At 38.3% G+C, this 25,457-nt stretch overlaps 2 protein-coding genes across 2 annotated transcripts; one reads left to right on the top strand and one right to left on the bottom strand.

Annotated features, from left to right (window-relative positions):
• Positions 1-13,584: 13,584 nt before the first annotated feature.
• On the top strand, positions 13,585-17,707 carry clec3ba (C-type lectin domain family 3, member Ba). Its single transcript, XM_053495376.1, has 3 exons — positions 13,585-13,798; positions 13,957-14,073; positions 16,588-17,707. Exons 1-3 carry the CDS (start codon positions 13,705-13,707, stop codon positions 16,986-16,988), a joined length of 612 nt encoding a protein of 203 aa, XP_053351351.1. The 5' UTR covers positions 13,585-13,704; the 3' UTR covers positions 16,989-17,707.
• Positions 17,708-18,009: 302 nt separating this feature from the next.
• Positions 18,010-25,451, bottom strand: cdcp1a (CUB domain containing protein 1a). Its single transcript, XM_053495374.1, has 9 exons — positions 25,199-25,451; positions 23,365-23,562; positions 22,809-23,150; positions 22,287-22,649; positions 21,015-21,212; positions 19,878-20,255; positions 19,162-19,512; positions 18,905-18,989; positions 18,010-18,819 (listed from the first exon to the last, which is right to left on the bottom strand). The coding sequence occupies exons 1-9, from the start codon at positions 25,269-25,271 to the stop codon at positions 18,360-18,362; spliced, it is 2,448 nt and encodes an 815-aa protein (XP_053351349.1). The 5' UTR covers positions 25,272-25,451; the 3' UTR covers positions 18,010-18,359.
• Between the last annotated feature and the right edge of the window lie 6 nt (positions 25,452-25,457).

Below are 25,457 nucleotides of genomic sequence, written 5' to 3'. Positions count from 1 at the left end.
CACACGCACAATATATATATATATATATATATATATATATATATATATATATATATATATTCATACAGTAATATACGTTTCACAAATGCAACAATTCGCAGACGTACAAAAGTATACAAAATTTTTAAATGTTTAAAATTCACGAGTGTATCATGGACATGTGAATGTGCAAATCGTCTTTTCTGTGTGAATTACCCCGGATTTGTGTGTGTGTATTGTTGAGACTTTGCTGGCAGCAACGTAAGTCACTCGTACTCTTTATCCAATCAGATACGCCTTTACCATTCAACCATTCACAGCCCTCCAGGAGCGCAGCACTCAAGTTGCTCAGCTTTGCACCCCTTTTGCGCAATCTGAGTTAATTACAACGGAAATGAAGCTTAACCTACTCTACCCAGCATGGTGAACCAAGAACAGGATGCACGTCTAAGTTATTACTTAATTTCATAATGTTTCATTGATTAACTTCGCCGGAAATAACACAGCTATCCACTTTATCGTCTTTATAAACACTTCGCCCTTATTACATATACTGTATCACAGTTTTTCATTATTAAATGAAACAATGCAAAATTTTACCTCTTGTATTCATACATTAGGTAGAGAGTTCTGTTGTACTGAAAGACTGACAGACATGTACGTACGCTTACTGAAATATCACTGATTACAATATAGCTAATCACCTTATTTTAGCTTTAACCTTGTGTAATATGTATAAATATACTATATAATTTTTTTTTTATAACAGGTAAATTGCACAAAGCATTTTTTTTGTCCTCGAATTCTGAACAGGATCATTTTAATATCTCCACCGAGATTAAACTGATATCTGCACCCATTAAAAAGTAACCTGTGTTTTGTGCAAAAAAAAATCACATCTAGTGCAATTTTTATGGCGCCATTACAGATTAATACATGATCATTGCACTACTGCATATCTAGTGCAATAACTTGTCTGTTTATTACTATTCATCATTACTTGTTATGTCATTACCTTATTAGTACATGTGCCCAGTGCAATTATAAACAGACCATAATAGTGTTTACTACATAATGAGTGCAATTACCACTATATACAAATATGTCCAATATTTTTTCTTATTCCACGGTTTAATTAGTGCAGTAATCTTCATCTCTCTATTTGTTAATTACTAGCACTAAATATCCCCAAAAAATGTTTATTGTTCTGTAAGTTGTTTCTGTGTGTTGGAGTCTACTGATTTGTCCTAAATGTACAGTATATAGTCCTTTTAAATGCACTGCCGTTTTGCCGAATTTTGTTGTACTCTGTATAATGAAATTGAAGCCTTCTTTTTCTACTTCTTCTCCTTCTGAGGTAGAACGAGGAGAAATTGGCCACACAAAACACCTTCACTGTGGTCCATCAGAAAGAATAGCATGCTTCAGACAATCAGAGACAGCTAATAACCCAGGGACCCATTCAGTGTTTTCAGTGATGAAATCATATACAGTATATATATATTTTTAACTGCTGTAGCTTTCCTCTTAAAATATGGTTACCATATTTAATGTGTCATTTTCTAGACTTTTACATAAACATAATAGACAGTGGTGATGAGTTTTACCTTAGTTTCCTGTGGGTTTTTAGCTATATGAGTGTAATTTTTTTAGAGTGAAAATTTTATTTTCTCCCCAAACTGGGCCAGAATGACTTATTGTATGCTTATCTTTGATGTTGCCAAAAGCACACCTGCTACCTGTGCCTTAGTTGACCTCACCAATTGCTACCTGCACTGGATCAGTAAAGACTGGAAGCGGGTTTATAGATTTGGGGTCCTGGTCATCCCCTATGAACAAAGGTAATCAATTACTTGCTTAGTAAACACTGTGAGCAGAAGGACATGGCCAAGCTTGTGGACCAGGCCTCTGTTGTTAAAATTGAAAAATGTCTGTACAGACCCAAACAGCATGCTCCAGCCATAAACCAATTGGACATTTGCAGAGTATGTAAAGTATTTCAAGAATCTCATAAACAGGAACTTGTCTATAAATACAAGTCCAAGAGTTGCAACAATTGTAGCACTATCTAACAAAGGGGTGTAATACTACAGTACATACCATTGTGCATGTCACAGTAATAAATCTTCTGCCTGTTCAGACCCTTGCCACATCTCTAACCAAGGAATAGGAGAGAACCCCAGTGCACAAGTCAGAAGCGACAATTATGTAATATGAAATTAAAGAAAGGCCCCAAACAGTCCTTGCATTTAATTGATTCTTTGGAATTGTGGACAATTATCCAGCAAGACTTATCCACCAATATGTCTCTTTCATTTTGTCAATATGTCTCTTTTCATTATCTCCCTTATTTTACATCCTAAAATTTCTTCTATTACTTTCTCCAATTCCACCTGCAACATTTCCACTCCCTTCTGCAAAACCTGTAATTATGTGCCTTCAACCCTGTAGACTTCTATTGTTCCTCAAAGTGTCAAAGAAGCCTACAGCTGTGTGATGTTTATTGACATGGCGTGTGGAATTTTTTTTAAGGAAGCAGACTAAGATGATCTCTATATTCTTTGTTATTTTAGCACTTTCCCTGTGTGTATGCATGTGTTGTACATCATACATTGTCACTTCAACAGCCAGACGAACCTCTAAGGTGCATGGTATGGTTTTGCACAAAACTTTATTATGTAGAAGTCTGTTATCTGAAACTTGCTGCTATATCTGTGCACGCAAGCATTTATTACAGTTACATTTAAATTAAGGAATTAAACATTTAATTAACAAATTAGTGAACATTTAATTTACACACATATCAAAATATTCAGTAGGGTACATGTATTAAATAGATAACTCATAAAAACTTGATTTTGTAAACTTGACAAATTCTTTCCATACATATTGTAGCGTTTTTACGCCGGGAAGAATGCTGGAGAGACGAGTGAGCTTATTTGCTACCCAATGCAATGGCTGGGAGTACTTTATTAAGCACACAGCATGTAAGGCATGAGCAGCACCTTCACTCAGGAGCCTACATCCAATTCAGCACTAGCTTGAACTGGAGCACATTTCACACGTCACACACCCCTCACACACAACAGGGCCGAAGCCACTAACCCAAACACCTTTCCCCATCATGGTGAACACACCGACATTCCCGCAAGGCATGCTGGTCGTCAGCCGCCGCCCCGCCCACGCCACACTGCCCCCACCCGAGCTGTGACCGTCCCTGGTCACCATGACGAACTTTGCCTTGGAGGCATGGAGGCGGTCGGCGCTGGTGGTGGGAACGCCGGCGTCCTTTGGCAGATGAGGGATGAACGCGAATGTAGTCCTGAGGCGGTCCGGCCTCCAGAGTTCGATGGTTCCCCGGCGTGCGGCTGGTGAGGCGCAAGACGGTCCCGGTGGGGCAAAACTCGTGCCCGCCCTGCCAATCGCACCCGGTAGATGACATCGGAGAGCCGAGCTGGCTGTGAGTGTCCACGCCCATTCGCCCCATAGGTGCCCCCACCCAAAAGTCTTGCAGCGGTGCCCGCGAGCGCTGGGTGGGGCCCTTCTGCCTGGCGATGAGCGGTTCACAGTTCCACAACCCGTGGGAAACAGTAGAGCCGGTGTCCACGAGCGCCCGCAGTAAGACGCCGTCCGGCACACAGTCGATGTAAAGCCCCGCGGGGCTCCCCAACCGCCCACCCGGCGCTAGGTTAGCGGCTGCTGGTGTACGCTGTCCCTCAGGCCTGAGAACGTTAAAGCGGTAGTCCGGCTGTCCATCAGGCCTGAGAACGTTGCAGTGGTAGTCCGGCGGTCCCTGGCCTCGGCGTCGTCGCGGAATCTCGGAAGCGGTGTCGAGGCCTAGCCGCGACGGGTAGCCCTGTCCCCGGCTAGGTTCACCTACCAAGCGCCACTGAGCTGCGGGCGGTCGCTCGGCTCTTTCGCCGTGATGTGCCGCCATTATGGGCTCAGCGCGCTCGACCTCGCGCAGCGCCTCCTTACGGTCACCCGCGCCGTCGCCTCGCAACGTCAGAGAGCTGCTCGTTGCCTAGCCGCGACGGGTAGCCCTGTCCCCGGCTAGGTTCACGAACCGAGCGCCACTGAGCTGCGGGCGGTCGCTCGGCTCTTTCGTGCCGCCGATATGGGCTCAGCGCGCTCAGCCTCGCGCAGCGGCAGGTCGCTTTGCCGGCTAACGTCGCACGGAGCTGTATCTTGCTCCGGCGCTTGCGCAGCGCCAGCCTCCGCCCCGAGATCCAGCGCCGGGATTTTCTGCTTCCAGCTCCGCGTTGGTTGACGTGGTGTGCTCGCGCTAGCTCCGCCAGGAAAGCGCTTCTTCTGCGCGAGTAGTCGCTCCACTACTCGGCGGCCCGCTTGGATTTTTAGAAGGTCCTCCTTTGTGCGCTCGAACCCGTTATGCTCGAATGGCTGGGAGTACTTTATTAAGCACACAGCATGTAAGGCATGAGCAGCACCTTCACTCAGGAGCCTACATCCAATTCAGCACTAGCTTGAACTGGAGCACATTCCACACGTCACACACCCCTCACACACAACAGGGCCGAAGCCACTAACCCAAACACCTTTCCCCATCATGGTGAACACACCGACATTCCCGCAAGGCATGCTGGTCGTCAGCCGCCGCCCCGCCCACGCCACAATATTTAAGTTTTAAATTTAATTTAATTCACTTTAATTTTATTTTTTATAGTGCTTTTAACATTTGACATTGTCGCAAAGCAGCTTTACACAATCGAAAGAATTATTTAAGTTTGTATGAAATGTAAATCTGTATAAATCAAAATGATAAGACTGTCCCTGATGAGCAAGCCGAGGAAGACGGCAACAGTGGCAAGGAAAAACTCCCTGAGATGGTGATAGGAAGAAACACAATTTTGGCCAATAAAACATTTTATTTAGAGGCAGAGCTGCTCCGTTTAAGAGTGTACTCCACCCAACCTGTACACTCAATCTGCTCATTTATTTATGCTGTACTAGCAGTCCATGGAACAGAATCCTTCAAACTCTCGGTCAGAATAAAATGACGAGGCCTAAAACATTTCACGAGGCCTAAAAACATCGCAAAACGGACACCGATACAAACTGCCAACCCCTCACTTCGAGGGAAAACCTGTCTGTGTTTCATCTCACAGTAACATGTGTCTGTCGACAACAATTAAACGAACAAATAAATAACGAAAAATAAAGAAAAAAACTATTTATATTGACTAACCACACCAAGCCTTACCGCCTTTCTTTACTTATCTTTCGGCACGCTGATTGGCCAATGCAAAAGCTCCATTCACCCACCAGTTTCTTTTGACATGCCCTCTACCCTTCGGCACGCCCCGACCTTTTTGCTCCAGCCTGCAGTTATCCCTACTTGGGTAGCGACGGGCTTTCATATCCAGTTCCCGACACACTGCCCCCCACAGGTTAACACACAAACTACAATTTGGGCTGCAGGGTGACGTTAGACAGAGACAAACGAACGCCGGTGTAGAAGTCAATCAAGCGGCACTACAAAACGCAACATAAACGTCTAGAACTTAACGCCCGTGTAAACAAGGCCTAAAATCAAAGTGGTCGCTTAAATACGGTGTGACGCTTTGCGCCAGATAGCCGGTTAGAGGGAAAAAAGAGCTCAGAGCCAAGAATATGGATGAAGATGAAGATGAAGCAGGAACACAAAGCGTTAGTACAGATCCATTTTTTAGGAGCAGCTTCCTAGTAAAACCTGCTTTATATTGACCCGCGTTTATTAAGCAGTCTGAAAAATGTGAAATGTGAAAAATGTCAGTGTGAAAAATGATTATCGCAAACATGAACGCATTTAGGTAAATCGGCGGGGACGTTAGCTTCAAAAACTAAATTCAGCCACTGCGTCCTCAGTGGCTCAGATACCTAACCATAGGTAGGTACCCTAGGTCACTAACCCTAGTTAGTGAATGACGACTGCTGTGTTCGCTATTACACCCAACAACTGTACACAACACTCGCTTAGGCGCCATTTTGCTCCAGCGGCGAAAAACAATGGCCGACAGCTTCTTCTCACTCGGGGGGGGGGGGGGGGGGTCTTTGCTAAAAAACCAGTGTCAATTAACTAGTGTAGGAGCAGCCTCTTGTGGTGTGGCGTCACATCGACAGGCATTTGTGATTGGCCTGATTTCAGAAGGGGCATGTTATTGTAATAAATGAAAAGAAAACCACTGGGCGGCTCTGTATCATCGTTGAGTGGTTGTGTACGCACTCTCCTAACACACAGTTCAGTCCAAACAGCTTAAAAAAGTGCATGTAGGCCTGTATGACCCCTTTAAAGTAAAATTACAGATTTTAAAGACTACTGTAAGAAGTAGAAGTAGAACTACTTAATTAATTCAATTCAATTTTATTTGTATAGCGCTTTTAACAATTGGCATTGTCCCAAAGCAGCAATTACAGTAACGCAAGTAAATGTAATTCGTTACTTTCCACCTCTGCTAATTATGACCATGACTTTTTGGGCAAATATTCGGTGCACTAATGAGACAAAATTTTGGAATGCAAACATTTGAACATTTGGCTTGTGAATGCAACAGGTCAAATAAGTTTTGTATTGAAAATGCCATGAGCAGTTTTATCTACATCAGTGAACAGTAGGTAACCTCAATGAAGTGGACATGATTTTAATTAACAAACACATTTATAGCACACAGTTATACAGTAGAAATTACTTTATTTCTATACTTTATTATTTTGATAAAATCATTTATTTAGCATAAAACAAAGACAAAAAACAGTTTAAGAAAAAGTCCAGTCATATTTATACTGCTCCTGCTCCTTTTTCTCGAAGTTTCAGGGAAGTTGACACTGGCCTCCAGTTGTACAACATTTTTCTCCAGTCACTTATGTACTCTTATCAAGCTGTCTCAGCTTTGCAGTTTTCTACTTCTCCTTTCTGATATTCAGGGAAGCCTGAAGCTCAGTGATATTCTGAGTGCAGATTTTCTTACATCAATGTCAACCTTCACCTTCTGTTCTACCTGATCTTGTTCATCTTGCTCAAGAGACAAAGTGCCCTCCAGCTGTGCAGCTTTTGCTAATTGCTCCCTGGGTCTTATCCTCCTTTCTGTCTCCTGCTGTGCATTCAGATGTTTCTCAGAGGTTCAGAACGGCCTGGGGCTTGAACATGTTCTGCAGGAGTGTGGTGAACCTACTCTTATTGTCCACTTCTTTTAAAGTTGAGGTTTTCTGTAGCATTGTGAAGGTCCTCTTATCCGTGTCCAGTCTAATCAATTCTTTTTTTTCCCCCTCATGTTGCTCTACCTCAGAAGCCAAAGTACCCTTCTCCAGTTATTTTCTGCATCTCATTAAGCTCTCCTTATTCAGCTCTGCAGACTTTTAATGTTCTCCACAGGTCATCGATGAATCCTGAAGCTGGGTGACATCTTTAAGAGTGCAGTGTTCCTCAACTCCATCATGCTTGGTTTTATCTCTTTCCTTCTCTTGTTCAGAAGTCAAAGTGGCCTCTATCTGAGCAACATATTTCTGCAGTCTCTTATTGTTTCTTGTTAAAAATCTTAATTTTCAGCTCTGCAGGATTCTTTTGCTCTTTCAGAGAGGCAATTTTTTTGAAGATTAGTTCAAGACTCCACCTTAGGAGTTTGGTATTCTAATTTGTGTCAGAATTCTAAATATCCTCCAGCTCTGCAAGACTCTTTTACCAATGTGTCTGTCTTTCATTCTCTGCCTCTCCTTTATTTCAGATTCCTACAGATCTCCTATTATTTTCTCTAACTCCACCTGCAATGCTTCCACTCTTTTTTGCATAACCTCTCCCGTTAAGGGATTTATTTCCATGTTTACAGAACTCTGCTCTTCCTTACACAGTGTCAAATAAGCCTCGAGCTGTGTGATGTTCTGTAGGCGTTCTGAATTTCGCTTATCAATATCCTGTTTGGCTTTCTCTCTTTCCTGCTCCAATTTTCTTATCTCAACATCCAAAGTGTATTCCAGCTGAGCAACGTTTTCCTTCAGTCTCTCTTTATTTCTCATCAAAGCCCCCCTGTCCAGCTCTGTAGTTTTTGTCAGTTGCTCATAAAGATTCAGGGAAGACTGAATCTCAGTGGTGTTCTGTAAGAGTATGGTGGTCATGTGCTCCAGGTCCAACATGATCTTCTCTTTTTCTTGCCAATGTTGCTCTCGCTCAGTAGCCAAAGTGGCCTCCAGCTTAGCAACAGTTTTCTGTAGTTGCTCTTGATCTCTCATCAGGCTCTTATTGTCCAGCTCTGCAAACTTGTTTTGTTCCTTGCAGTGTTTTACAGATTCGTTTAGATCAATGATGTTTCCCAGGAGTGCAGCATTCTCCTTCGTGTCAGAATCCAAAATAACCTCCAGCTCTGTGACCCTCCTGAACAATTTGTCTCTCTCTCTTGCCACCCTCATCTCATTCATCTTACATTCCTTCAATTCTTCTACTAATTTCTTCAACTTCTCCTGTGACTCCTCCACTTCGGTCTGTAGTTCCAGCACTTGAGGATCATTCTCAGAGTCCTCATGTGACCTACATCGAAACAGTTTTCTAAACATATTGTACTTATCTTTCCACACACAGCAAATACATAAGTTAAGAGTTATAAGTGACTTGTCCTTTTTTGTGCTTTCTTGGTGTTGACATCAACTATGTTGCATTACCGCCACCTTCTGGTCTTGATCTCCCCCGTCTCTTTTCAGATTGTGACGTCAGCGGTAAGCCATCGTAGTTCCATCTGTGACGCCACAACCTCTCTCTCTCTCTCTCTGTCTTTTAAGATTCAAAAATTCAAAGGTTCTTTATTGGGATGACATTTTTTTATTCGTATTGCCAAAGCTTAGAAATAAGTCACAATAATCAAAGTTTATTTTTATAGTCTCTCTCTCCCTACCTCTCTCTCTCTCTTGAGAGGAATCTCTAGCCATGAGTCAGCGGATTTCAGCCTATTTCTTTTTTAACATAACTGCTGAAACAGCTGGAGAAAGTTATACTGCGCACGGATTAATTTGTTTCTTTTTTTATTTCTCTAATCTGTTTCTCGTTCATTTTCTGTGGTAGTACTCGTAATATATGGAGTACGGATGTAATTTTTTTGACCACTAGTGGGCGCAGGGTGATCTCTCGTCATCTTTCAGCACCTGGTACGGCGTGTTTAATGAATTTAAACCAAAACAAGCCACAAACGGAATATGATAAATTATCTAAACGTTTTCTAATAAATAATTTTGTTAACGAATTTAGTCGTTGTTATTGAGTTTATCCTTCGTTCGCCTTCATTCGTTGACTGTGTGCGCGCGCGCGCGTGTGTGTGTGTTACGTTTAAACATGTATTCTTGTGTTACGTTGAAAATAAACGGTCCTGGTCGATAGCCGTGCTGTGTGAAATACCATTATAAAGTTCATTTACAGACAGTGAAGGGTTAAATACAACTGTAAAAAAGACACATTTTAACCCGTTACATTTATTCTTTGTCTTGTGTGTTTGTAAACACGGGTCAGGAATAATAATGAATGAAGTTTCTTAATTTGTGTCGCCTGGCTTTGTTGTGTTTTTAACCGTAGGCTGTGTTACATTGAAGTTACACTGTCTTTTTCTTTATCCTTTTAACTTTGAATGCTTAAGATCAGAGAACATCAGCAGAAAGGAAAGTTATAATCAAAATATTTCTGAGGGTTTTGAGCCCTTGTGTCAGACTGTAGACATCATTACATAAAAGGCAGGTACTTTCTAGCATAGAACATGTCAACCGATATATGTTATAAAAACAATGCGTAATGATTAAATTCTATTTGCTTTTGTTTTTGCTGTGTGTAATTTAATCTCAGTATAATACAGCTGTTCTGTGAAGCACTCAGAGGTAGAGAACATTACTGAAAAAAGTACCTAATCAACACACAGCACTGATCAGATTCAGCACTGGGCTCTGCCTGGGCCATTCCAAGACTTAAATATTCTTCTAGTGATGTCTTTTGTTGATGTGGATGTATGCTTTGGGTCAGTGTGATGCTAAAAGATAAAGTTCAACTTCAGCTTTTTAGCTGAAGACTGAAGGCTTTGTGCCAACATTGACTGGTGACAACATTGACCCAAAGCATGATGCTGCCACCACTATGCTTCACGGTGAAAAGGTGTTCTTTTGGTGATGTGCAGTGATGCTTTTACACCAAATCTATGGCCAAAAAAGTTAACCTTCAACTACATAGCCAGCACTTGCCAGAAATTCCTGCTGTTTCTTTAATGTTGCCGTAGGCCTCTTGGCAGCCTCCCTGACCAGGTTTTCATCTTGTCTTTTTATCTATTCTTAGTAATGTCACTGTTGCACTTTTGTAGCCTTTTCCTGACTGATACCTTTTAACAATGAGATCCCTTTGGTGCTTTGGAAGCTCTTTGGGGACAATGGCTTTTGCTGTAAGATGCAACTACTGTAAGTGAATAACAGGAAAAACTTACTAGAACAGCTGAACCATACTTGGGGTTAATCAGAGGCACTTGGAAAAGGTTTAAAAATCAAAACCCTGAAAAAACCTTGTTTGTACAAGTTTAGGCTAGTTTCTGTTTTGCAAAATAACAAAAGAAGCAGGAAAAAGATTGCCAAAATAAAAAATGTATTGTCACTGCTTGATCCAGAAAAACTAGTTTATGCTTTTACCACCTCTGGTTTGTATTATTGTAAAGCCTTTTTGTCTGGATGTTCTCCTAAAAGGTAGAACATCCAGCTATAAACAAGGTCCAGTTATTCCAAAAGGGCCGCAGTCAGAGTACTCAGAAACAGAAGATAAGACATCTCCTTTGTCTTATTCACACTGCACTGGCTCCCAGTGAAATTTCACATTGATTTAAAAATATTACTATTAACTTATAAAGCACTAAATGGTCTCTCACCACAGTGCTTGAGTGAACCCTTACCGTTTCATGATCTGCCATGGCTACTTCAGTCAAAGATCAAATTAAACTACAGCAGGGGGCAGAGCTATTTCTTAAAAAGTCCCAGATTTATGGAATAGCCTTTAAATTAATGTTCAGGAATCAGACCCAGTCAAAGTGTTTAAGTCTAGGCTAAAAACGTATTTATTTAGCCAAGCCTTCTGTAAATAAATTTGACTTTCATAAAGGTGCAGATCTGCAGAACTTCAACATGTTATGGTTAACTGGTATGTTTGGATGCTGTCTTGGTCACTCTCATTGGTCACTCAGGGTTGTTGATGGTGAAGTGACTGGGTTGCTTTACAGTACATCCTAGGGAGCCTTCCTGTCTGTGTTTTCTTCTGGCTTTCTCTTTTAGTTATGCTGTCAAAATATACATACACTTTGTACATCATTTACATTTTTTTGCAGCATTTTGCACACATTTTTTGTGACTGTTACTGACTGTTATCTGACCTTACTGTTTTCTCTCTCTCTCTCTCTCTCTCTCTCTCTCTCTGCCACGCTACACACTCATTTTACCTCCAGACCTGTCTGACACATCCTGGTGCCCTGCTTCTGTTCTTGTCGCATGGAGGCATCTGGCCCTCTGCTATATGGCCACATATAGTCTGCTTGGAATGAGTAACATGACTGAAAACTACTTGACTAAGAAGACAGTCTTGGACTCAGCTCATGTGGGCAGTGGTTATCTGATGGCTTGGGACTTTGTTTTATCGATAGTTTTCAACCTGAGCATTTTCATACTGTACCTGAGCCTCCAGCAATGAAAGTTGGACTCCATATTTACTTAAACATTGTCTACTGTTATATTGAAATTTAAGCCTCCTAACACTGCAAGTGATGACTGCAAATCAACCCTGCTACCTGATATCTTCCAAATAAGAATGGGTTCCCCGTTGAGTCTGATTCCTCTCAGGTTACTTTTTGCCATCTCAAAGTATTTTTCTTGCCACTGTCACCCTCAGCTTGCTCGTCAGGGATAAACTTATAATTATAATTTATACATATTTCCTCACACTTTTAAAAATAATTTGCATATTTTTTATTCTGTGAAGTTGCTTTGTGACTTGTTAAAAGCACTGTATAAATAGAATTTAATTTAAATAAGGGACAGAAGTCCAAGCTGGACATTGAGAAAAAACGAAGGACACCTGCAGATCATTAAAAACCCTCTGACTTCTGAAAATTAGAGGAACTTCTAGGAAAAAACAGGAGCAGGAAATAAAGAAGCCCATGCTGGATATGTCGGAGAGATACATTGCACACCTCCAAAACATGACTGAGTTCCAGGACTTTTTGACATGATGGGAAGGACAACAGAAGTCCTTCACAGAGCTACAAAGAGTAAACATGCTTTTTTTTAGCAAAATAAATGAGAAAAGAAAATGTCCAAGGTGTACATAGAGGAGAGGAAGACTGCATACTTCCAGAATGTTATTCATCTACTAGCTTCCTTGGCACAGAAGTCTGTAGAGATAGTGGGATGGCTTGATAAGAGATGAGAAAAATGTTTCACAGGTAGAGGCCATACATCTAAGTGAATGCACCATGAGGAGAAATTTAAGCTGGACAATAAGAACATGATTACCGCATACCAGCAGCACCCATGACCCTGTTGTCAGTTCACTGCTTTTTCTACTTACATAATAGAAAATGGTCTGTCTGTCTGTCCATCTGTCTGTCTGACTTTCTATCTACCTGTCTGCCTGTTTGTTTGTCAGGCTGCATATCCATCTGAGTGTCTTACTGTCTGCTTGTTTAACTATGCATAACACAGCGTTGTTATGCTTTAGGGCTGCCAGTCTTGGGTAAACAATTAAAATGCTGAGTGTTAAGTAACAAAAAGTTTAGCTCTACAGTTGAACGTAGAAGGGCTGTCTCCCTAGCTATTTGTCTGCCTGTGTAACATGAAATTTTACTTGATATTCATTTTTATTTTTATTTAGTTTGCCTTTATGCAAATATTTGTAAGTTATTATTATGCAGATGGTTTAATCTTAATGTATCTGTAATTATGTAGGCAAAATAAAAGCATTGATAAGGCGAGTCCTGTCTCGGGTCTGTGTGCATGGATTAATATTCCCTAGGGATTACTTAACTCATTTCTACATTCATCACTTTACCTCCTCACATATTCTTTTTTTTTTTTTTTTTTGGGGGGGGGGTGAGCAGCTAAAGTGATGAACATAGAAACTAACCCTAAAAATGAGTTAAGTAATGCCTTAAAGTTGGAAATAAAGCTTTATAACTCATTTCAAGCCTCTGGAGACATACCTCTATTCAACTGCTCCAATACAGTTCTTACTTGTCCAAATCCTCACTCTGTCTATACCGCTTTATCCTACATACAGGGTCACAGGGGCCTGGAGTCAATCCAAGGAGACTTAGGGCATGAGGCAGGGTACACCAGACAGGGTGCCAATCCATCACAGGGCACACACACTCACATGCTCATTCACATACTACGGGCAAATAAAGAATGCCAAATCTGCATCTCTTTGAAATGTGGGAGGAAACCGGATAACATGGAGGAAACCCACCAAGAATTTGTTTTTTTTTTATCAAGTAATACAAAAAAGTGGAGAAAAGCATGATTATTGAATAAAATACATGCAGCTGGCTAGGTAGGGGTGTGGTGTTGTGGTAAATATGTTTGAGCTACAGCAGTAGTTTCCCCTCCTATAGGCGTTCCATTTGTGTCTCACACAGCTCTGACATTGTTGGCGTGTTTAAAGCCTCAGACGCCAACACACACAGCAGGGTTGCACAAGCTCTTAGAACTTTCAGTCTGGATAAGGTTTTGGAGATAAATATGTTGTTCAGAGGTATTGCATTGTTTCTGTGCTTCATATGTCCTGCATACTGCCTGCTTGAGCAGACCACACAGACAAAGAACGAAACAAAAGGCAAGTTTGTTATATGTACTTTATACTTTTTTTCTTAATTCGTGTATTTTAGTCATTAAGGCTTAGATAAATAATTGTCGAACATTATTAGTTTGACAATATAATTATATGCTGTAATGCATATTAGCAAATTTTTATGTTGCCTGAATGTTCGATAGATGTCCTGCTGGCACCAGAAGCTGTTCACAGCGCTGCAATTGAAGAGCTAAGAAAAAAGATCGATGAGATTGTGAAGGATCTGAATGCCCTGAAAGAAGTCCATGCTCTGCAATTAGGTACTGAATAAAACTATTGCAATATTTACAATTTATCTAAATATAATAGGTGACATTCAAAACATTTATCTACAATGTATTTTGAAAGTATTATTATTATTATTATTATTATTAATATTATAGTGTAGTAGTACAGTTGTTATGGCCAATTGCTTCTTATGTACTTGTTATTTAGTTGACTTTAAGGGCATGAGAATATTTTGAGTTTTGGATATATATATATATATATATATATATATATATATATTAACACATATACTGTGGTTATATATATATTGTATATGTATACTTTTTTTAAATAATTACAGCACTAAATTCAGTGATCCCAAAAGATGAAAAACACTGGGCCTTTGTTTTTAAAATAAACTAGAACTATGTACACCACCCACATACCTTCAAGACAGACCAACAGCCTGTAGAAATTCAAACAAACACTGCACAAATGTTGTAAAAAAAAAAAAAAAAAAAAAAAAAAATATATATATATATATATATATATATATATATATATATATATATATATATATATATATATTAATAATAATAGTTTTTACCTTTCTCATATAGAATACAGTGGGCTTAGGGCTTAGGGTTCTTATAAAAATCTGAGAAGAATATGGTCTGTATTAAAAATATAAACAAGAAGGTTTTCTCCAACCCTTCAATCTTTAGCCATATTGTAGTCCACAACCCAGAACTGAAATTGGACCATTGGAATTATATTTTATGAATCATGCGAGCCCATGCAATTAAGCTGTGTAGGAGAAGTTGATTAAAAATGAAAGATGTAAAAGTTGCAATTGTTTCAAAATGATCTTACACAATGGTTTCATCATGTTAATAAAATAAGGTGAAACCAACAACAATATTGCCGCAAGTCCTAACTCAGAAAAGCCATTAAAACACTTTTCACAAAATACAAGCTATTTTTAAATTAAAACCCAGTTGTCATCAAAAATCACATAAATGGTTAAATGGAAAGCACCTCTATACAATAAAAGTCTGACATGATAAAATCTGCTGTTCCTGAAAGGCCACAGAGTCTGTAAGAGAACATACAGTACAGTATATATGCAAACTGCATCATGAAGGTTTTATAGGAAATATGGTTGCTTTATCTGTTAGACATTTTTTGTAACTCAAATGGTGAGACCCAATTATGCTTCCAGGCTTAAATGTGAAAAAGTGATGAATACATATGCAAAGCAGGTTTATGTACTTAACTTCTCATTATTGTTAAAGGTAACTCATACCAAATGGGCAGGGTGCTATGGCAGCACCATCATTTCGCACCTCACTGACTATAATTGTAACCTTACTGTTGTATGTCGCACTCTGTTTCTAGAGCCACACTATTTCACCCCACTGTATACATCTAAATGTAGAGATAGCAAAAAAAACTGAAGAGCCTGAGTTGGCCGCTTGTTCTAGATATGAGTTTGTGCAGGAATTTTAGGTGTTTCTTTTAATATAAAACAAATATATCAATATAAAAATACATTTTCTCCCATTTTTTGTTGAATTGAACAACTTGCAGTACTATTATAACAATATGCAGTACAATGCAAAAGTCTTAGACACTCTGTTTTTTGTTGTTTTTTTTGTACAAACTTTGTTATACAAGTTTATTTTATGACTTCATTAAGTCAGTACAAAAAAAATCTGATCTCTAAATATTGATATTCCAGCAAAAACATTTAATCTCACAGGAAAATATTTGTGCAAGAGAAGAAAGCAGCATATTAGGTAAAAGCCCACTTTTCAGACAGAAAAGAAAAAAAAAGAAAAGAAAAGAAAGTCTGGGTTTTGCATGAATAAATGAAAAAGAAGCAGGTCTGACAAAGTCCTCAGAAGAACTATGGCTGGTTCTGCAGGATGTTCAGCAACTAACAGTAAGCAACCAATGTTCTTATAAAATTCCACAAATTATACCTGAAAACTATATAGGATACTCACAAATTATTGACCTTGTTTCATTAATAAATTTACTGCTTTTTACAGACAACCTTGCAGTACAGCAGGTATTGGCAATGTCCAAGACTTTTGCACATTACTGTAGATCAATTTCTAACTATATATTATATGATATGATGCAATAATATACTTATTACATTATACTAATACATTAGCGCTTCTTAATGGAATAAATTTTAAGGGATATTAATTTTAAATGGTGGTAAATTTTGCCTTCAGTGTCACCTGCACCTGTGGTGATAATCACAATTGATGGTTTAATACATGAACCCACACTACTATGTTTCCAGATGAACAGACATCACATTTGTCTAGTGTAAACTAACACTCCACAAGCTGTTTAAAAGCCGAGGCTTACGGATGTTTGTCTTTAGAACACATTTAAAAAACATATAGGATTCATTCATGATGTGTGGATCATATGTTAGATCACGTTTTCTGCTTTGCACAAGGTGATGAACTGGAATTTCTGTTCTACTTTGGGATTTCAATTGTCTTTTGAAACCTTAACATAATTCTTTGTAATACATCCTATTCCAGTTTGCCTGAAAGGCATCAAGGTTCCAGGCAAGTGTTTCCTGGCCAGCTCTGTAAAGAAGAACTTCTATGCTGCTACCGATGATTGCATCTTAAAGGGTGGCACTCTGAGCACTCCTGTTACAGGCAATGAAAACTACCAGCTCTATGTTTATGTGCATGAAACAATTGGACCCAGCGAACAAATCTGGCTGGGCATCAATGACATGGTGAAAGAGGGGGAGTGGGTTGATAAAACTGGGTCCAGGATACGTTTTCAAAACTGGGAGACAGAGGTCACTCGTCAGCCTGTTGGAGGCCCCAACCAGAATTGCGCCTTTATGTCTGTCATAGACAGCGGGAAGTGGTTCGATGAGAACTGTCGTGCAGTGAAGGCTTTTGTCTGCGAGTTCAATATTGTCTGAGTTCCTGTTGCTCCTCATTATCCGCTCATCAGAAATTATGCATCTTAAATACAGATAACTTTGTATATCACATGTGTATTCAAAGCTCCTAAGGTGAAAACCTGACAAGTAAGAAACAAGAATTACAGACCAACAGCAGCAATGAGGATGCCTCCTTTAACAAGCCAGTCATTCTTGCTTCTAATTTGTATGCCATAAACACTTATAAAATATACTTCAAACAGGAAAATGACTATTGATGAGAGACCATTTCAGACAGTTGACCTTGCTTGGATCAGATCTAAAATCTAATCAGTTCTTCTGCTGCCTTAAACTTCAGTCTAGTGGAACTGAGATAACGAAAAAGATGGACAGAAGCAAAGACAACTGGATGGACAGATAACCCAAAATATACTGCCTCCTCCAGTTGATTTTAGAGGTGTAAACAAGTTGAGTTGAAAAACAGCATGATTTATGTGTCAAAAGAGAGAACAGAATCTGGTTTTAAATAACTGTCAATTTTGTTTATTTCCATATAGTCCTAAATTTTGTGACTATAAAAACAAGTTGTGTATGCATACAATGTTTATATTAAAATGTGTTAGAGATAATTATATTTAAAAAAGGAGTGCTCCTATGTGGAGGTTCATGCAGGATTTATAATGTGTATACCAAATACTTCAGCTCTTATACTCTTATGCTACATGAAATAATATTAATAAAAGGTTTTTATTTTGGAACTGCACTCTTCGTGTACTTTATTTAGGGGACATAAGTAAGAACAATACTTATTGTAAGATGTTTTCTAGTAAAACAAATTACTTTACTACCAAGTATTAGATAATATGGTTCTTTCTGGTTTCAAAGGCCTTTCACACATCTGGCTGAGCGTGTCATCACTGTCTGGTTTAATACAACTTGTGAACTTCTAAATAAATATTTTTATTTATGTAACTTGCATGAGTCTAGTGTAAAAACAACAAACCTTCCCAAATACAAGGTGAAATAGCACATAGAAAACAGTGGTTATGCTTTTTTTATGTGACAAACCTTGGTGATAGTCCCACTACCACAGTCAAACTGGCTCCTTTTATGGTGCACAAAAATACGTTTTAAAATGTTATGATTTAAGAAAAAAAAACAAGTGTGGTTGCTCACAATTTACATTTTTCATCAGTCATTTCATGTATTTTAAAGAAATTAAATATTTTGTGATATTAACAATGTCTTATGGCATTATCTAGGAACAATTTCAAAATGTAAAAACTTAGTTAAACAGATTTCTTAGGTAAACAGACTAAAAGTCATATTGAAGATCCAGCAACAGAATCACATGGTTTGCTTTCTGTTAGCTTCCAGTGCAAGTTTTAAGTATAAACTCTTTGTAAATTCTTATTCATTCTCTTGTGGCCCTGCTTTCCAGGTTCTCTGTACGTTTTCCAGAGTTTCTGGATCCTGAACAGAGTCCCCTCCACTGATTTCCTCATTAGATTTTTGTTTTTCATTACATACCAGATTTTTTCCTGACCGTACAAGTATATCAGGCACATCTGGTGCACTCTGAGACCCAGTGAAAGGCCTGTAAACCCCTACTTCTGCATCCTCTGTTAATGGCTGCTGTTCTGTTGGTCCAGTAAACTCCCGGTACACACTGACAGCTGGCTGTCCAAAGTCATTCATTTCTACACAATCTTTAAGAAGATGTCCATATACCATGTGGTCATCTATACTTTGATAAAGATGAAAATCTTCCTCTGTTTCCTGGGGAATCCCATGAAGGCCTGGCAGGAAGGGATGGTTATTGGGATTGTAAACTGAGACCTTAGGAGCACTCTGTTTCCTCTTCTTTTTCCTATTTGATGGCAAAAATACAATACATTTATGACAGATTGTGATGTGGATTTGAAATGACGATGCAATTTTGGACAGCGACTCACCTCATAATACAGAACACAGCTAAAATGATTGCTGTCAGCAGCAAAACAACACCCACAACACTTAGGACAATGGTTAAAACCATGCCTGAAAACATACCAGGAACATGTTTTTATTATGCCATTACAACAATACTACTGTACGTACTACACTTCTGTAAATACAAGCTTATATCTGTACTCCACTTGGCATGAATGACCAATTCAAAGAATGGAAGAAAAATTGAAAAAACAGACAAGAACAAAAACGACTTTCGTACTTTTGCCTGTGTGCAAGGTGACCTGGCTGACCACACTGAAGGCTCCTTTTACTGGTAAGCAGTTTGACATGTTGAGGTAGAAATTTTCTGATACCATCACATCCTTAGGATTTTGATCTTGCCAGATGTACATCTTGTGTTGAGACTGCTGCCTGTGCAATTTAATGTATGCTGGTCGATTCTTACATGTGAGCTGGCTAACATTGGGAAAGCTCACATGAGCCTCAAGCTGTCCAGGAAATGAGACGAACCAGGAGACAGTACCATATGCCTTCATTCCCAACGGCCATGCTGGAGTTGCTAAAAGCACTGGTTTATCCTTCTTTGGCAATACAGTGAAAATGTAGTTCTCTGAAACAGGAGAAAGAAACACACAATCAGTTTAACAAATATGCAACATCTGTGTTTCAAAAGGAGACTGATTTCAAGAAAAACAATTAATCCCAAAAGCAATCAATTATTCTGGAATTTTTTGTTGTTCAAGGTATTAATGGAAAACATAATTCATCAAAATGTCATAGAAAAATGTGTATATTTTAATTTAAATGTTTTTACAGCTGTATTTATTTCAACATTGTGCTAAGGACATAAAACAGACTCATTTAAATCTGCACTTTACTTGACATTGCTGGTTCTTATACTATGTACTTGTATGAGGATGTTTTAGCTAAATGCACTTTAAACAGCCTGACAATTTCTTTTGTGTGACTGTTTACCTTTTATAGGTTTAGTAAATGAAACATGTAAGAAGGAGCTGGTGATCTGCCTTAAATTCTTGCCACCTGTGGGAGAAGCGCTCACTGTAATGTTTGGAACATTAATTTGTATTTTTTTAATAGTTCCCTGGGGACAAAACTGCCCGACAGTGATGCCTTTGGGCTCATTTTCTGACACAGTGAGAAGAACAGTGTTGTTGCATGTGTGGCCAGGCAGAGATTGCTGGAGGTTTCCCTCTGAAGCCAGCAGCTCTACTGTCCCATTTTGTGGGCCATACAGGTGCCATCGGACCTCTTGCACGATTCCCATGATACATTTCTCCAGTGCAGGCACCTCTAGAGGTTCAGGGGATGAGCATTCTTTTGAGCGATAACATGCTGGTAATATAAAGAGAAACAGGGAATTAATATCCTGTGTAAAATACAGACATACACACACAAACATTATATATGGCAAGAGTCATATATATGGCCACGGTTGTCTTTTATATATTTTTATATATTTATGTATATAAATATATATAAAAATATATTTTATATATGTATACATATACACACACACACACACACACACACACACAGTTAAACCATGGATTGCAAGCATAATTTGTTCCGGAAGCATGCTTGTATATTAAAGCACTCGTATAACAAAGCGTATTTCGAAGCGTATTTCGAATTGGAAACTCTGATCATACAAGGTAAAAATAAAACAAATCAACCTGCACTTTACCTTTGATACCTTTGATAGAGGACAAGAGAAGGCCTACTGTGTACGACAACTTTCACACACACAGACACACAAGCACACACACACACACGCACGGACACACAATACGCACAGACACCAGTTTAAGACAGAGACTTATGCAAGTGCACATACAAACACAAATAAAAAAAAAAACGCACAGACATTTAGTCACAATGTTATAGTAAACAGTATATTTGCACAGATGTTGACTATATGAGTGACGCATGACCGAGACCGAGCATAGAAGACGATTACCCACAATACTGTCTATTTTAAGACCTAGATTGTTTAAATAAATTTAAACTTTTTGCTCATCATGCAAAACACTCACAGAACAAGGTACTCGCAATCCAAGGTTTTATTGTAAGTGAATTATTCAGAGTTCTTACAAATATTTTTGCCTATAGTGATCAGCAGGTCTTCCTCTTGGCAATCAATAAAGGATATATGGGAGACCAGTAATGGAGGGACTGTGACTGTCTCCTGGGCCTGTGAGTTCAGTTTTAAAATGCAGTCTGATTTGGGTTTCTTTTTCGTCATGTGTATCAGTAGCCTCTTTTCCTTCTTTAGATCCACAGTACAGCGCACTGAAACAGTGACAAGCACGAAAGCAATTGTTATAGTTTGAAAAGCATAAAACATTAATGTGCATAAACTGAAAAATAATGATTGCAGGCATGAAATTTAATTCCTTGAAAAGTTGGGTGTGGTTTATGACACCTCTCAAAAGCACTGAAATAGGGACTTTCCAGAACTTGTGCAAAAGTAGAGCTGACAAGAAGTCATTCTGTCTGACTGGAGTCATTCAAATAGGCCATTATTACACAATAATGCTAAAACTATAAAATTACATAATTCACTGGGCTTTATTTAACTTGATCATAATCTGTGCACCTAGCAAAACACGATAGGCTTTATAAAATGATGGTGAACTTGTTAGATCAGTTATTTTTAAAAATCTATTCTGTTAACCTTCAATTCATTTTAATTGTGAATAGATTTTTTCTCTTTGCCTTGGCAGCAAGAAACAAGCCTAGCGGCATAAACGGGAGGGTAAGCACGGCAAACCATAAAAGCCTTAAGTTAAACAAATAGGGACCATCTGGTGAAAGCAATCATGAAAACATGTAACAACACATTTTCCCGTAATTAAAAAAATAAATATAAAAATTCACCTAGATGTTTCCCAAAATACAGTCTCCCAGTATTACAGTACTGCTTCAAGTGTTTATCTAAATGATAATCATCTAAATATTTTTCGATGTCGAGACATGCCTGAGTTATGTGCATTAAGGCAAGGTAACTTTATTTATAAAGCAAATTACTCAAGGGCTGTGAAAGTGCTGTACAATAGCATTGAAAACTCGAATAATTATACAGGGATAAGACTAAATAAAATAAGTCATGATGAAAAAACACACAAAACAAGAGGAGGGCTAATGAAATAAAATAAGATTTATAACCTTAAAAATCTTTACTGATTCATAAATCTTTTTTAACCATATGATCCCACGCAAGTCTGTAGTATATCTAAAATCCCGAAAAGATTTAACTGTAATTTAACAGTTGAATATATATATATATATATATATATATATATATATATATATATATATATGTGTGTGTGTGTGTGTGTGTGTGTGGCATTAAATTTCACTTACCTTCACGGCCTCTCTGGAGAGCAGAGATTTTAAAATGCAGGGTGAGACCGGGGAAGGAGGATTGTGTGTCTACATGACAGTTCTGCAGAGAAAGATTGAAGGAGCCCTGGTGCTCAGATAGCTGTGGCTCACTCAGTTGTTTCACCAAGGTTGTGCTATGTAGCTGGTATTCCACTCGTGTATCCTTCTTTTCGCACCTAGGCTTGGTGCAGTTCAGTATATTCACTGTTGAGTAGTACTTGTGTGGAACTTGGAAAGTCCATGTGACTAAGTCATCATCAGGAAAGCTTTCTGGATAGTTTGGAGAAAAAAATTCTTGGGATGATGGCTTCTCTGGCAGGGTGACGCTGATAATCGCAGGTGCTGTTGAATAGTAACCAAAATGATTATACTGCAGCAGTACAGGCCAGGTGAAACATTAACTTAACGATTACACATAACCATCATATGAAAGGTACTACTGATTCATTCAGACAAGTTTTTTAACACAGTTCACCGTGTGTCATCCAAAAACTTATTTACATGTTATTTCTGGTCCGAGTAATACACCAAAGCTCGTTGCATTCAGTTGTTGTTTTCCAGGCACTTGCAAAGACACACGGCCTTCCCGGAGCACCTGCATGCTTTTGATGGTTCCCTGGCGGCAAAATGTCCCAATTCTTGCTGTGGCTGTAGACACTGAGTAAATGTGTTTGTCTTGACATTGCTCTGTAGGTTGGATCTGCTTTAATCCAGCTCTGGTAAAGTTCAAGCAGAAAGCATTGCGGGTTTGGACTTTTACGTTCCAGGTAAATGTGCGAGTAAAGTTTTGAAGAGAAGAGTAGGCCTCTGGAGTGATAGTACCATTACATGTACTAGTGCATACTGTAAGAAAAGATAAGGTATAATACTTAATCAGAGTAATTGGTATCTTCTGGGTCCAAAATATGAACTAGTATTTTTAAAAGTATAATAGTATTGTATGTTAAATAACTGAATTAAGTATTTCACTCATTCTTGTTTTCTTTTGTTTATTTGTATGTCTTAAATAGTATGTCTAAATATCAAACCAAAGTAAAGGAAGTAAAGAATCATTTACCAATGTTTTTAACAATCTCCACCCTGAAGACCTCTTCTGGTTGTGGACAGCTGAAGCTTACATTCATGCTTCTACTGAGTGTCAGAGAGGACTGGCATACATTCTGACTGCAAATGTCACATTTTAACTGCGATGGTGTATTCCTATTTATATGTATGGTGGAATGACTATAAACATTGATGATAAGTGATGGACCCCCTGAAAATAAAAAAAATAAAGATGTAATTGTCAATCAGAACCTGAACACTACTCTATGAGCTCATTTAAATCACAATAAACAGCAGAGATTTTATTTAAAAAAACAGCCCTTTAGATGTTTTATGGGTAGCTTGTAAAGGTATCTGCAACTAATATACAATGCATGTCATTCATTTAAATCATCCAATCCACCTGAATTATCTAATTCAAATCATTAGTCACAGCTTTCATGGTCACAGCTCTTCTCCTTTTCCTTAAATTAACAACAGGGTTTCAGCAATCAGGTTGCATTAAGGTGCCACCCAGAACTCAAAATAATTTTAAGTTCTATATATTATTTTCACCTCCTGAGACCCGGACTCTACTGTTGGGTACATTGCAATGTCTCGTCATTGTTTCTCTTTATTCACACCTGTTAACTTATTCATTGTCTTCAAACAGGAAGTATACCTAATGGGCCTCACATGAGGATCACCCAAGGATCATATATAGAATGTGTAGTTGGTAGAAAGTCATGTGCTCATATGAGGATGACTTGATTTTTACTTTTTTTGTTTTTATAAAGCGTTTTTATTAAACAATGGTGTGTCTAAACAAATTTAAAGATGAAGAAACAGTCCCATCCTGAAGTCTCTATCTGACTGGGACAGATTATATTATGCCTAAGTTTTATGCTACAGTAATAACAGTAATGCGCATATATACATAAATTAATTACTACATAATTTCAATACAGTGCTAAACTACACCATAACACTATATAAATATATCCACTTTTCTAAAAAAATAAAAGTTTTTTTTTTTTTTTACTTTTGTACTATTATCAGGAGTAGTTTATGAATACAAAGGATGCTGTAGGAAGACAGTCTTGAATTTAACAGAAAGGCCATTTATATTTCTAAAATAGCAAGTACATTTTATGCCAAAAGGGCAAAACCTCATAACATTGCATTTAATATTACATTTATACTTATTTTGATATTTTTTACAATTAGATTTAGTGTTTTATGAAACAAGTTTACAAATTTGGAAAACTCAGAGACCATACACAACTGAAACAATACACATAAAATTGTCTTAATACTCATAAAATGATGAGTAAAATACTTCTACAGGCTTAAATATAAGTGAAAAGTTTAAGATTTTTTTGAGGTGGGAAAGATATCAATTTAATTTTATGAATCCAACTAACCTTCATTAGTAGTAATAGTAGTATTTTAAGGAAAATAACTCCTAATAAAAATCAGGAGATTAATGATTTAATTTTTTAAAAATTATTTATATTGTGTACTTTATATACAGTGTGTGTATATATATATATATATATATATATATATATATATAGAGAGAGAGAGAGAGAGAGAGAGAGAGAGAGACACTGTATATAAAGTACACTAGAACAACAGCAGATTAAACATTAGTCTAGTAAGTTATAGCCTTATAAGCCTAATAATTAATATCTTCTGGTTGGTCAAATCCCCGTTAACAACATGCATCAAGCAATTATAAATCGCTTTGTTCTTGTTATTAAAATAACTTTTATAAAATATAGCGCTGCTGTTAGGTTTTATACAGTATGAATAAGAAGGAGGGTTGATGACGTCAACACGTACAACCCGAATGTAGGTTCGTGTACCTGAGACTGAGATTATCCTCACCGACGAGTAAAACACTCCAAAAAGCATCAGCATGTCGCCCAAAAGCCCCATGACGTCTCTCTTCCACGTGGGTTAGGCTAATTTAACAAAAACCTTTCTCGCCATGGACGCCAAATCCGTCTTCCTTGAAAATAAGGCGGACTTCCTGTAACACCGCCGTTACTTCAGCGTGTTTCTCTCCAGGTGGACAGAGGGATCCGCCCTTTGGGCTCATTTGCATGTGGACTGTGGTAACGT

Source organism: Clarias gariepinus, chromosome 4 (assembly GCF_024256425.1).
Source record: "Clarias gariepinus isolate MV-2021 ecotype Netherlands chromosome 4, CGAR_prim_01v2, whole genome shotgun sequence".
In the NCBI taxonomy this organism is placed as follows: domain Eukaryota; kingdom Metazoa; phylum Chordata; class Actinopteri; order Siluriformes; family Clariidae; genus Clarias; species Clarias gariepinus.
The sequence above is the reverse complement of the archived record's forward strand: the minus strand, read 5'-3'. Positions and strand labels throughout refer to the sequence as shown.

Excerpts from the sequence above, each read along its gene's own strand:
- clec3ba (XM_053495376.1), top strand. The coding sequence starts at position 13,705 with ATGTTGTTCAGAGGTATTGCATTGTTTCTGTGCTTCATATGTCCTGCA. Across the intron at positions 13,799-13,956 it reads GACAAAGAACGAAACAAAAG|ATGTCCTGCTGGCACCAGAA; the intron begins GCAAGTTTGTTA and ends AATGTTCGATAG. Across the intron at positions 14,074-16,587 it reads AGTCCATGCTCTGCAATTAG|TTTGCCTGAAAGGCATCAAG; the intron begins GTACTGAATAAA and ends ATCCTATTCCAG.
- cdcp1a (XM_053495374.1), bottom strand. The coding sequence starts at position 25,271 with ATGGGGCTTTTGGGCGACATGCTGATGCTTTTTGGAGTGTTTTACTCG. Across the intron at positions 23,151-23,364 it reads GGAGATTGTTAAAAACATTG|TATGCACTAGTACATGTAAT; the intron begins GTAAATGATTCT and ends CTTTTCTTACAG. Across the intron at positions 20,256-21,014 it reads CACTATAGGCAAAAATATTT|CATGTTATCGCTCAAAAGAA; the intron begins GTAAGAACTCTG and ends TTATATTACCAG.